At 40.8% G+C, this 12,454-nt stretch overlaps 1 protein-coding gene across 2 annotated transcripts in view; it reads right to left on the bottom strand.

Annotated features, from left to right (window-relative positions):
- Positions 1-243: 243 nt before the first annotated feature.
- The window catches only part of GANC (glucosidase alpha, neutral C), a 67,540-nt gene continuing 55,329 nt past the window's right edge, over positions 244-12,454 (bottom strand). Inside the window, exons 20-24 of one of the 2 annotated variants that reach the window (XM_043987164.1) lie at positions 11,088-11,162; positions 8,027-8,140; positions 6,303-6,415; positions 5,656-5,756; positions 244-4,809 (exon numbers count right to left, since the gene is read on the bottom strand). In XM_043987164.1, the coding sequence (XP_043843099.1) occupies positions 4,700-4,809; positions 5,656-5,756; positions 6,303-6,415; positions 8,027-8,140; positions 11,088-11,162 (513 nt within the window). In that variant the 3' untranslated portion in view covers positions 244-4,699. Of the gene's footprint in view, positions 4,810-5,655; positions 5,757-6,302; positions 6,416-8,026; positions 8,141-11,087; positions 11,163-12,454 lie in introns of those variants that run through there. The other variant, XR_006354950.1, reaches the window with a different exon arrangement.

Below are 12,454 nucleotides of genomic sequence, written 5' to 3'. Positions count from 1 at the left end.
TGATGGGGCCTGGACTAAGGTGGTGACTGTATTAGTAGAGGGGATGAGACTTAGGAGAATCATAAGTTATGAGATGTGGTCACTGTTTGGAGATGTGGGGTGAGTGAGAAGAGTTGAGAATGACTTCAGGGTTTGTGAGCCTAAGTGACATGAGGATGATACTTCCCTCAATAGTATAGGAAGGTTTGGAAAAGGGGAGGGTTGGGGGGGGAGATAATAACCTCTGTTTAAAACAATTTTTTGTCACTTTCAGTTTTATTGATATATTTTGTTTTTATATCACATAATTTAGAGATTGCTCCCACTTGATGAGAGATCTTTTGTAACTAAATAAAACAGTTAAGTTAAACTAAGAACACAATGAATAACCTCATCTGAAAGTGAGGGCAACATTTCACATTTGTAGCACCCCTACCTCTCTATTTTAAAAAAGATTAACAGAAAAATATTTTCTTTCCCACCCCATACCCCACTCATTGAACAAAAGGTAAAAATGCTCAAATTTCTCATAACAAGTATTCATAGTCAAGAAAAGCCAATTCCCTCAATGGCTATATACAAAAATAGATGTGTCTCCTTCTGCACTATAGATCACTATTCTCTCTGTAATAAATAGCATGTTCAATCATCACCCTCTGGAATCGTCAAGGTTCACTGCATTGATCATAGTTCTCACAAGCTTTCAGAGCTGCTCATTTTTACACTGTTGTTGTCACTGCATAAATTGTCCTGGTTCTGCTCATTTCATTTTTTGTTGGTTTAAAAAATTCACCCAAACTGTTCATTTAAAAATATTGACGCCATAATATAAATGGTTTTTCTTCTTCTGCTTCTTAATCAGTTTATAGAAATCTTTCCACATTTTTCAGAAGTCATCTATTTCCTCATTTCTTATAACACAATAGTACTCCAACACATGCATATTCCAGAACTTATTCAGCCATTCTCAGTTGTTGGACATCTTAATTTCCAGTTTTGGGTCACCACAAAAAGGGATGCTAGAAATATTTTTGTACATATAGGTCTTTTAATCTCTGATCTCATTGGAGTATTGGACTATATCTGAGAAACATGAATTCTGTTCTGAACATGCTGAGTTTGAGATGCCTAAAGACATCCACTTAGAGCTGTCCAAAATACAGCTGATGATGTGGGACTGCAGGTCAGCAGGGAGACTATGGCTGGATATATAAGTTTGGGAATCATCTGCATAGAGGTGATAATTAAATGCATAGGAGCTGATGAGATCATCAAGTGAGATAGTAGAGAGGGATGCGAAAGCTCAGGATAATGCCTGGTTAGTGGGTGTGGCATGGATGAAGAACTTCAGAGAAGTGAATCGGCAAAAGCACCAAATTCTAGAGAGGAGAGAACATCTAGGATGAGAAAATGTTCAACAATATCAAATGCCAGAGAGAGGTCAGGAAGGATGATGTGCAAGAAAAGGCCTTTATATTTGGAATTTAAGAGATAACTGGTAACTTTGGAGAGAGGAGTTTCTCTCTGATGATATCAGAAATTAGACTGCAGAGGGTTCAGGACAGAATGAGAAGAGAGGGAGTGGATCCACCAAAAGAATACTGCTTTCTTAAAGAGTTTAGTCAAGAAGGGGAGAAGAGATATAGGTCAAGAGCTAGTGAGGATGGTAAGGCCAAGTGAGGGATTTTTTAAAAATGTGAAGACATGGGCATGCTTGTGGACAATAGAGTAGAAGATAGGGAGTCATAAGTGGGCACATAGTAAAGGCATTCTGTTAGAGAAGCCAGAAGGGAATTAGTTCAAGGGTGAGTGTAGAGGGGCAGCTAGATGGTGCAGTTGATAAAGCACATTCCTGGATTCAGGAGGACCTGAGTTCAAAACCGAACTCAGACACTTGCCACATACTAGCTGTGTGACCCTGGGCAAGTCACTTAACCGTCATTGCCCCACAAAATAAAAAACAAAACAAAAACAAATAAAATCAGAGTAAACAAAAACTTCAAAAAAAAAAAAAGAGGGAGTGTGGAGGGATTGGCCTAAGTAAGGAGAGAGGAGGGAGACAATGGGGGGAAATGCCCGTGTTATGTGAGATGAGGGGAAGGAAAAAAGGAGGAACTCCTGGCTATTGGCCTCAAATTTTGTAAGCAAAATGTGAGGTAAGGTCCTCAGCTGAGAGGATGAGTGGGAGAAGGGGAGGGACAGGATACCATGAGAGGCTTGAGGAGATGAAGAGTTTTGGAATAGTCTCTGTGTAGAGTCAGATAGCAAACAGATTAGGTAGGAATAGAACAACTGCCTTGTTGCAGCAAGGGCCCAGTTGAGATTAGACAAGACAAATTTGTAGTAGATCCAAAGCAGCCCAGTTTTCTGACTTCCCCCTCAGCTCTGGTCATTCAACAACCCATGGATAGACTCGATAGAGGTGGATAATGGGTGTAATCCAGGACTGAGGCTTGGCACAAAGTGTTTGTTGAAAGGACATGGAGGCAAGAGTAGAAGATAGTATAAGACTAAACTGCTTCACCAGTGCCAAGATAGGGTTAGATGGGGCAGCTAGATGGCGCAGTGGTTAAAGCAACAGCCCTGAATTCAGGAGTACCTGAGTTCAAATTCGGCCTCAGACACTTGACGCTTACTAGCTGTGTGACCCTGGGTAAGTCACTTAACCCCCCATTGCCTGCAAAAAAACCCAAAAAACCCCCACAAAAAAAACCAAAAAAAAATAGGGTTAGGCTTTAACTTTGACCTCTTTGCATTGTGATAAGCCTAGCAGGAGTCTGTGAGTCAAAGGATATAGGCATTTTAGTCATTTCCTTAGCATAATGCTAAAATGCTTTCCAGAATGGTTGGACCAGTTCACAGCTCCATCAACTTGTATTAGGGTACCTGTCTTTCCACAGCCCCTCCAGTGTTGATTATTTCCATCTTTTGCCATCTTTACCAATTTGTTAAATGGGAGATACAATCTCAGGGTTGCTTTGATGGACAGTTCTCATTATTAGTACGGTGGACAGAACATCAGACCTAGAGTTAGGAAGGCTTGAGTTCAAACCCAGTCTCAGACACTTATTAGTTGAGTTACTCTAGACAAGTCACTTGATCTCCCTAAGGCTCTGTTCCCTTATTTGTGAAATGGAGATAATAACAGCACCTACTTCATAGGGTTGTTGTGAGGATCCAGTGAGATAATATATGTAAAGAATGTTGCAAATCTTCAAGTGCCACATAAATTAAGGTTATTATTAGGAACAATTTTTACATGGCTGTTATTTAGTCATTTCTGTTTCTTCATGACCCCGTTTGGGGTTTTCTTAGCAAAGATACTGGAGTGGTTTGCCATTTCCATCTCCGGCTCATTTTTACAGATGAGGAAACTGAGGCAAACAAGACCAAGTGATTTACCCAAGGTAACAAAACTAGTAAGTGTCTGAAGCCACATTTGAACTGAGGAAGATGAGTCTTCCTGACTTCAGGCCTAGCAGTCAATCCATTGCACCACCCTGATGCCCTTTTACCTGGCTAATAGTTTGTAGCTCTTTCAAGGACTATTTGTTCATCTCCTTTAACCACTTATCTACTGGGAAAGCTCTGGGTATTATATATCTGTATTAGTTCCTTATATACCTTAGTATTATCAGAGACATTTGATGCAAAACTCTTTTCACGATCAGCAGCTTCCCTTTTTATTGACTGATTGTACATTGATTTTGTTGCACTAAATTTCTGAGAAGGGATTACTGGGTGTTGGAAGAAAGCTTCATAGAGGAGGTGAGACTTGAACTGGACTTTGAAGAGTAAGCAAGATGTGAATAAGAATTAGTATTTGGGGCCCAGCAGAAGCAAAGAAACGAGGGCAGGAATGAGTCTGCCGTATTTGGAGGACCATTCAAGGACTCAGAAGGCCTCACTTACTCCTGTATGCAATGTCAATCCACTATAGCTCCTTGAGCTAGAAAGTAAAACTTGTGTAAAATTAATCTGTAAAAGTAATAATGATATATGTACTCTTTAGCCTGGGAGGATGCTTGAGATGAACCCTTCTGGGCATGTAGGGGAGAAGAACTATCTTTGCTCCCCTTGAGCCAATTGCTTGACCAAAAAAAGCTCTCAGCTGCCATTCAGGGTTTTGTTTCATTTATCCCAGAGTGGGTGCAATATAGCTTCAGAGTGCCCACCACATACATATGGCAGAATTCCTGTCGCACCACAGCTGCTAGCTTTGTCTAAGACCGTGACACCCTTCAGGGGTGTGGCCCAGGACAGGCACAGATAGGAAGAGATCCTACAGAGCTACACCCACCCATCCCTCTTTCTAAAGCCTGCCGCACCTGGCACAGGAAAGAGAGGTGGCTCATTGTGTTACAGTGCTTGGCACAGTGCCAACCCAAATCACGACTCTGAGATGCTCAAAACTAAGCAATGAAGGCAACCTGCCATTTCTAGGTTATTTGTTTCAAGGAAAAGCACCAGCTTCTGACATAATGAAATCAAAGCTTAACATGCCCCAAAAATCAAAAAGGAAAGAAAATATGAAATATCACAGTGCCCCTTCATCAAACGGTTGTACTATGACCAGTGAAGGGTCTCTCTGATTCAGCCAAGTCAATCTGAGAGCAGCACAAGCCAGGCAGGAGCTCAGGTACAGAGCACTCTGGACATTCTCCAAGACCGGTTCTCTTTGGACTTTCCTTCAAAGGCTGTGATGGTCCTGCTTCTCTTGTCACTTGACGCGGACCTCCCAATCGGCGCCGACATTCAAGGAAAGGTTTTCCAGGTGAAGCACAGCTGTCTTGGAGCAGTAGGTAAAAGACATGGGCTTATTTGCCCCACCTAAATTTCAAGTGAACAACAACAAAAGTCTCTATTAGGCCTTGGTGGGGAAAATGTCTTCTCTGAAATGAGAAGTGACAGAACTGTCTCATTTAATAATAGGTGGAGTTCTCCATTCAGAAGAATCCCTCACCACACCAGCCCTGTCCATGGATCTCACAGAACTTTTAGGATGTCAAATATGACCCACAATTTTGACTATGAAGTTGGTTGGAAAGAAACTGAGGTATGGATATGGGGCATTTATGTGAGAAATTCAGTGATTAAGACAGAAATCAAACCCTGACTTGCAGGTCTATGCGTGTCAACGAGATCTATTAAAAGGGACAGTGTGGGATAGTGGACAGAGTGCTCTGCCATTTTATTATACCTGTGAGACTTTGGGCATGTCACTTAACCTTTTTTATGCCTCAGTTTCCTCATCTGTAAAATAAAGGGGCTGGATTAGATGACTTCTAAGGTCCCTTCCAACTCTATGATCCTATAATTGGGATTCACCCAAGACTCACAGTATCTGTGATTAACCTGGGAGACAATTTAGAAATTATTTCCAGAAAAATTACTCTGTAACTTTTAAACCCCAAGAATTTGAGAGTGGACACAGATCTACAGACTACAAAACAATCTATTAATCAAGAAGATGAATGGGGTTATGAAAGTGAAGGTAAAGACCAGTAAATTTGGTCTTTATTAATGTATGGATGAATGGAAAGGTTTGATCTCCAGGGACTAATCATTTTATTCACACCCAGATGCTATGACATTTGCAACAGGATTTACAACATACCTCCAGAAGATGTCTTTTTTTTTTTTAATGGAAAAGTGAGGAAGGACTCATTTTCTTACCAGAATTGGCAGTCACAGAAGAAGGCTGCTTATTGATGCCCAGGATCAGGATTTTTTCCACCACACACTCACTGTGGTAATGAGCATTTTCATCTGCACAGCTAGAAATAGACACAGTTAGCTTCAGATAAAGGAATGGAATGGGGATCGGGGAAAGTTGCTAAAAAAAAAATCACACATTTGTCACCAGGTTAGTACTTCCAGTAAGGAGTCTCTATGAATACCTGAGGCTGATATGTATTTCCCCTCATATCTGCCCCTCCAAGCTGGATAAATAACAGTCCAGGTGGCATCTCTAATTGAGATGAACAAAGATAAAATTTACTTCATATGAAGAGGCCTGAATACCCAAATTCCTAATTGAGATGACTTCCCCCCACCCCCTTTACTGTGGTCATTCTCTCATTTTGTGGGAAGTCGCTGAAAGTCAAATGTGACAAGATTTCATAGAACCCTAGATATAACTTTTTTTTAATGGGAAAGGGAAAAGACATGGCAGGAAATGTTGGATAAGACACCCCATACAGAGCTTTTGGTGGTCCTTTCTAAAAAATGGCATCCTCTATACATTAGCTGTACATTATGAAGCAGCTAAAATGTGTATTATAATGTGTTTTAAATACTTGGCTCTCCTCCGCTGCCATTACCTGGAGGACAACACACCATCACAGAATAAAAACTTCCTATGAAGAAACTGCTTTTGATGGAGGTACTGGAATGAATGTCCATCATCAAGGTAGAGGTCACCTCTCGCGGAACCCTGGAAAAAGGTCGACAGTTACAAAACCCCCTTAGCCATCATTTTCTAGGTAGGATAGAAAACAGAGAAGAGAATAAAGCTCATTCAATCCCCAAAACATTTACTGAGTGCCCAATGGTAAGATCTTAGACAACGATGCAATACATGGAAAGGTACCACTCATTCACCTCAGTGACAGGTACCAGTGACACCTGTTATAAGAAGGGATGAAAGAGGCAGCTAGGTGGCACAGTAGATAGAGCACCAGCCCTGGAGTCAGGAGTACCTGAGTTCAAATCTGGCCTCAGACACTTAACACTTAACTGGCTGTGTGACCCTGGGGCAAGTCACCTAACCCCAATTGCCTCACCAAAAACCAAAAAACACACACACACACACAAAGAAGGGATGAAGCTCACTGAAGTCAATGCCTGTGTTGGTCTCTGTTGTGGAAGACCTTGTACATACATGCGACACTTTGACAATTGGGCACCACACAGGGTATGTCAGGTCTTCCTGGCATAAGGTGAGCATAGTAAAGAGAATGCTAAACTTGGAATCAGAAAGATTTAGGTTTGAATCTTTCCTGTGGCACTTAGTAGTTGTGTCATCCTGGACCAGTGGCCTCAGACACTGCCTAGCTGTGTGACCCTGGGCACGTCACTTCACCCTGTTGGTCTCACTTTCTTCATCTGTAAAATGAGCTAGAGAAGGAAATGGCAAAACACTCTAGTATCTTTGCCAAGAAAACTCCAAACAAGGTCATGCCTGAGCATGACTGAAACAACTAAACAACAATACAGGGCAAGTGACTTCACTTGTATGTGCTTCAGACAACTTTCCTGGCCATATCTATTTAAGTCAAAGAGAGGTTGCAATCTCCATTAGTGAAAGGGGTTCCCTACACTGACTGAATCACAGTTCCTTCACATATTCATACGGCATGGGGTTGGGCAGCCAGGATCAGAGGTGAAGATGCCCTGTCCTGTGCCACTCAAACCTGGGTCAGCTTTATGGTGACTCTGGGTTGGCCCTGGCTGGCTGTGAGCCCTTACAGTCTTCTCTACTACCAATCCAGCTATTCTATGATACCAGACACCCCAGTGAAGTTTCAGTGTGTGTGACTAATGCTGCAATGAGATACACTAATGATGATTTTCAACATGACCCTGGAAGATGTCTTTTCAGATTGTCAGATATCCAGCCAGAACAAGACTGGGAAGACCAGCATAAGGCCATTGAACTGGATAACCTCTAAGGTCCCTTGTAACTCTATACCTATGACTCTATGATCCTATAATTAGGATTCACCCACAACTCACAATACCTAACTGGAATAAATCTTGGACATGGTTTAGAATTTGTTTCCAAAAAAATTATGATATGACTTTTAAATCCCAAGGGTTTGATAGTGGACACTGAACATCTTAATAAAAGCAATGACCATGATTCAGAAAAGGAAGTAAAACGTTAATTTTTAGGCCTAAGTTAGAAGCTCTCTTGCTCTGGTGATTTCATGGGTGAGATTTCTACACTTTTACATGCTTTATACCATACACTCAGAAGGCCATCATTAGAAGAGACAGAGAAATAACCAAATTGAGATGTGTGAAGAAAATACTTCCTAAACACCTTGGTGTCCAGAGCAACACGGAGTTCATAAGGGAGATGGGTCATCCACCCTGTGGATCTCCCCACAGCAGTCTTCATTGGTATCACACTTCCGCCTCGCTGAAATACTGGTATCTGTAAAGAAAGAAATTTCAGGAAAGGAGAATACACATAAGAACATCTCAAAGTGGAACCACTAGATATCCTGCAATGAATATTTGCACTAATGCAAACTGAAGGACACAATTTAATTTGTGAGCACAGTTTCTATACATGGTGGTGGGGCAGGAAGCAGGGCTGACAATGATATGTAGATATAAAAACACATGTCCATCTTGAAAGAGAATGATTTCTTTTCTTTATTAGGGGAAAACAATTGCTTGTCATCTGTACCTGTTTTCCCCTGATATCAAAGTAATGAACTCCATTCTGTCCTGTGTTATTTTTTTCCTAATGTAATCTCTTTACTCTAAATGGATCCCTTTTATAAAATAGTATAATTAGGAGCAGCTAGGTGTCTCAGTGGATAAAGCACCAGCCCTGGAGTCGGGAGGACCTGAGTTCAAATACGGCCCTAGACACTTGACACTTACTAGCTGTGTGACCCTGGGCAAGTCACTTAACCCTCATTGCTCCAACCCAAAATTAAAAAAAAATAGTATAAATAGGTAATCTTACATTAATTTTTTACATACTCCCTAATTATTTTATACAGCCATGGATATATTTTCAAAATCGCGTTGGTTTCAAAACCAAAACAAACATTTTTAAACACATTTCACCTAGCACCAAACATTCACTGCAAAATAGCACACCACAAGGGGCTCTTTTAAAATTTCTGTGAAGATGAGCTTTCTTTCAACACTCTGGCAACTAATGTGCTCTTCTTCTTCACTTTACAAATCTCTTTCCAGCCCTTTAAGATGACTCTATGGAGTATCTCTAGAATGTGACTTTGGGCAAGTAACCTCTCTGAATAGGGATTAATGATCTCAAAGTATAAGTCTAGCTCTAATAGTTCATGAACTTCTGATAGTCATATCCAGGGGAAGCTAGGTGGTGCAGTGGATAGAGCACCCACCCTGGATTCAGGAGGACCTGAGTTCAAATACGGCCTCAGACCCTTGACACTTACTAGCTGTGTGACCCTGGGTAAGTCACTTAACCCCAATTGCCTCACCAAATAAATAAATAAATAAAATTTAAAAATGATAGTCATATCTATAGGAGTTTTTGTAATGAGGCTCATTTTTTTGTTGTTAATCATGAATGCAAATCTCTTTATCTCCATTCTAATTAGGTCCTTATTTTTGTTGCTATGAAACAGAGTTTTTTAGTTATTTAGTAAAAAGTCAATGAAGGAAGCTCATTCAATGCCAGAAACATTTACTGAGTACCCCAAAGTAAGATCTCAGACAAGGATGCAATATGTGGAAAGGTGCTACTCATTCACCTCAGTGATGGACCCCACCGGCATCTATTAGAGAGGATGAAAATCACTGAAATAAATACTTGAGCTGTAAAGCAAAAGTTAATAGTCATCATGAATAGATTTTAAATAGCACTTAAAAATTACAGACAGAACCATCACTGAAGTATTTTTTAGAGGCCTAGTATTCCCACTACATATTTATATTCCTTGACGTGGTCCTATAGAAGAAAATGTTAGTGGCTTGCCAGGTCAATGATTTCTTCTTTCTGTTAAGTGCTCCTTCATTCATATGACTCAAATATTTAAATGTGTGTAGAGAAGTTACATGTAAGAGACAAGGGGGGGCAGCTAGGTGGCACAGTGGATAGAGCGCCGGCCCTGGATTCAGGAGGACCTGAGTTCAAATCCGGCCTCAGACACTTAACACTTACTAGCTGTGTGACCCTGGGCAAGTCACTTAACCCCAAGTGCCTAACAACAAAAAAAAAAGAGACAAGGGACTGCAGACTGACCATCCCCTCTGAGGAAAGGCTGATGAAATTAAGATGTTTAGGCAGAAAGAGTTGGGGATGAGGTTACCTGTCTTTAAGAATCTGAAACTTGTATGGAAGAGAGGTTCAACTTTCTGCTTAGCCCTAGAGGACAGAGCTAGGAGAAAAACCTTGAAGTTGCAGAGAGGCAAACTTTGGCTTGAAATATAAAGGGGGAACCCATCTTGTGCCAAAGTGGAATGAGTGAGATGGATTTTTCCATCATTAAGGGTCTTTAAGCAAGGCTAGATGGACCATTTGTTAGGAATGTTGTAGAGAGGACAACTATTCAAGTATATATCGCACTACATGAGCAAGGTGGTTTGAGAGAGATTAATATTATTTTATTATATTAATAACTAATTATTAATATGTGATCCATTATTTTCATCCTATTTTTATTAAGGTCCCCACTCCTGAAAAGGCCACCTAGTCTCTAAAATGCATGACCAGTGACTTGATAACTCCTAGCTCCAAAGGCACCTGCTGGTCTGACTAGGTTGGACAGGCCCTGCTCCAATGGGAGCCTGGCTTTTGTTTATTCCAAAGGCAGAAGCTTAGGCTGGGCTGGTTCTTGCTACCAAGAATACAAAGAACCACTTGTATGACTTTGGTCCCCTCCTATTTGGGGTTTGGGGTAACCTGGTTCATGAAGAAGAAAACTAACCAGAGAGGTCTGGATGGAAATGGTTTTCCCTACCCATATTGCTGAAGACTGAGTCTCATGATCAAGACACATTCTCAGCAGGAGGAGCTGAAGATTTTCTAGCCCACCTCCTCTTTAAATGTCTACCAATTAGGGTTGAGTTTCCCTTGCCAGAAGCAACGCATCTAATTTAAGGTGTTTCCGAGTTTTCTTTTCTTGTCTTTGCTTCCTGAGAGAAACCACTGACCATCAATTTATTGATCATTGGCTAGCCTAGTTAATAAATTGATTACTGATACCCAGAAACTTTGTTTCTCAGGATTTTTATTCACAACAGCTTCTTCTCAGTCCTAGTGGTTTGTCTGTGATTCTCCATACTTTCCACTAAAATGAAATAGGTTCTTAAGCAGAATTCTAGAGCTTTTAGCTAAAGTGAATGCAGATGATCAAAACAGTTGTCTAAATATAACTTACTCTATTCAACGTTACAGGGACCTTCAGGGTACGTGCTCCTTCCCAACGAACAAATGTCTGCAAGTCATACCAGACCTGAATAGGAACAGATCATCCAAAAGCATGTTAACAAGAGGGTTCAAATGTTCCTTAGACAATAAACTTCAGTTTATCGAAAAGCTAAGTAACTAGAAAGTTCGAATAATTGGCTTGTGGGTAGAAATTTAGGAGAGCATGTGCTTGAAAAGAGTTAAAGTGTAAGTATGGGATGGGATTATTTAGCCTGCTGACTAAGCAGCTATAAAAGCCTAATATTTCCTGTTCCATAAGGGGCAGTATAAGGGAGAGAAAGGGAGAGGAATTAGGAAGGAGAGAAAAAGAAATCAAGAAAGAAGGAAAACTGTAAGAGGGGAAATGGATGGCAATGGTGGCAAATGGAAGGGCAGTGGATGAATAAGGAAGGAACAACAAAATAAATTTTAAAAAGAAAGAAACTGGGGCAGCTAGGTGGTGCAGTGGATAAAGCACCAGCCCTGGATTCAGGAGGACCTGAGTTCAAATTTGACCTTAGACATTTGACACTTACTAGCTGTGTGACCCTGGGCAAATCACTTAACCCCATTTGCCTCACAAAACAAACAAACAAACAAACTGAGGGTAGAACAGACATCAGTATATACATATATGTGTGTTTACGCATATTGTTGCTGTTCGGTCATTTTTTAGTGGTGTGTGATACCTTTTGGGGTTGTCTTAGCAAAGATACTGGGGTGGTTTACCGTTTCTTCCTCCAGCTTCTTCTACAGATAAGGAAACTGAGGTAAATAGGGTTAAGTGACTTGCCCAGGGTCATACAACCAGGAAGTATCTGAGGTCAGATTTGGACTCAGGTCTTCCTGACTCCAGGTCAGGTACTCTATCCACTGCATCATCAAGCTGCCCTATATATGCACTTATATGTTAGAATAGTGTTGTCACATATAGTGAAATTTTTTTTTAAGTGAGACAATTGGGGTTAAGTGAATTGCCCAGGGTCACACAACTTGTAAGTGCTAAGTGTCTGAGGCCGGATTTGAACTCAGGTACTCCTGACTCCAGGGCCAGTGCTCTATCCACTGCGCCACCTAGCCACCCCTATATATGAAATTTTGAAACAAGGTGATTATGTCTTGGACTCCATTCATGGATTTCCTGAAGTTAGTTACCAAAGTACCAAGCGAACCTCATGAAGTAATTTCACAGAATAGAACTTGAAGATTATGGAACTTGAAGTCAGAAATCTTGCTTTTGATACTTACTTGCTGTATGACTCTGGGCAAGTCACTTAATGTCTCTTAGTCTCAATTTCTTCATCTCTAAAATGGAAATAATAATAGCATCTTCCTTTT

The sequence above is a fragment of the Dromiciops gliroides genome, chromosome 2 (genome assembly GCF_019393635.1).
Source record: "Dromiciops gliroides isolate mDroGli1 chromosome 2, mDroGli1.pri, whole genome shotgun sequence".
NCBI classification, from domain to species: Eukaryota; Metazoa; Chordata; class Mammalia; order Microbiotheria; family Microbiotheriidae; genus Dromiciops; species Dromiciops gliroides.
Note: the sequence above shows the minus strand (reverse complement) of the source record. Positions and strands in the feature narration are given on the sequence as shown.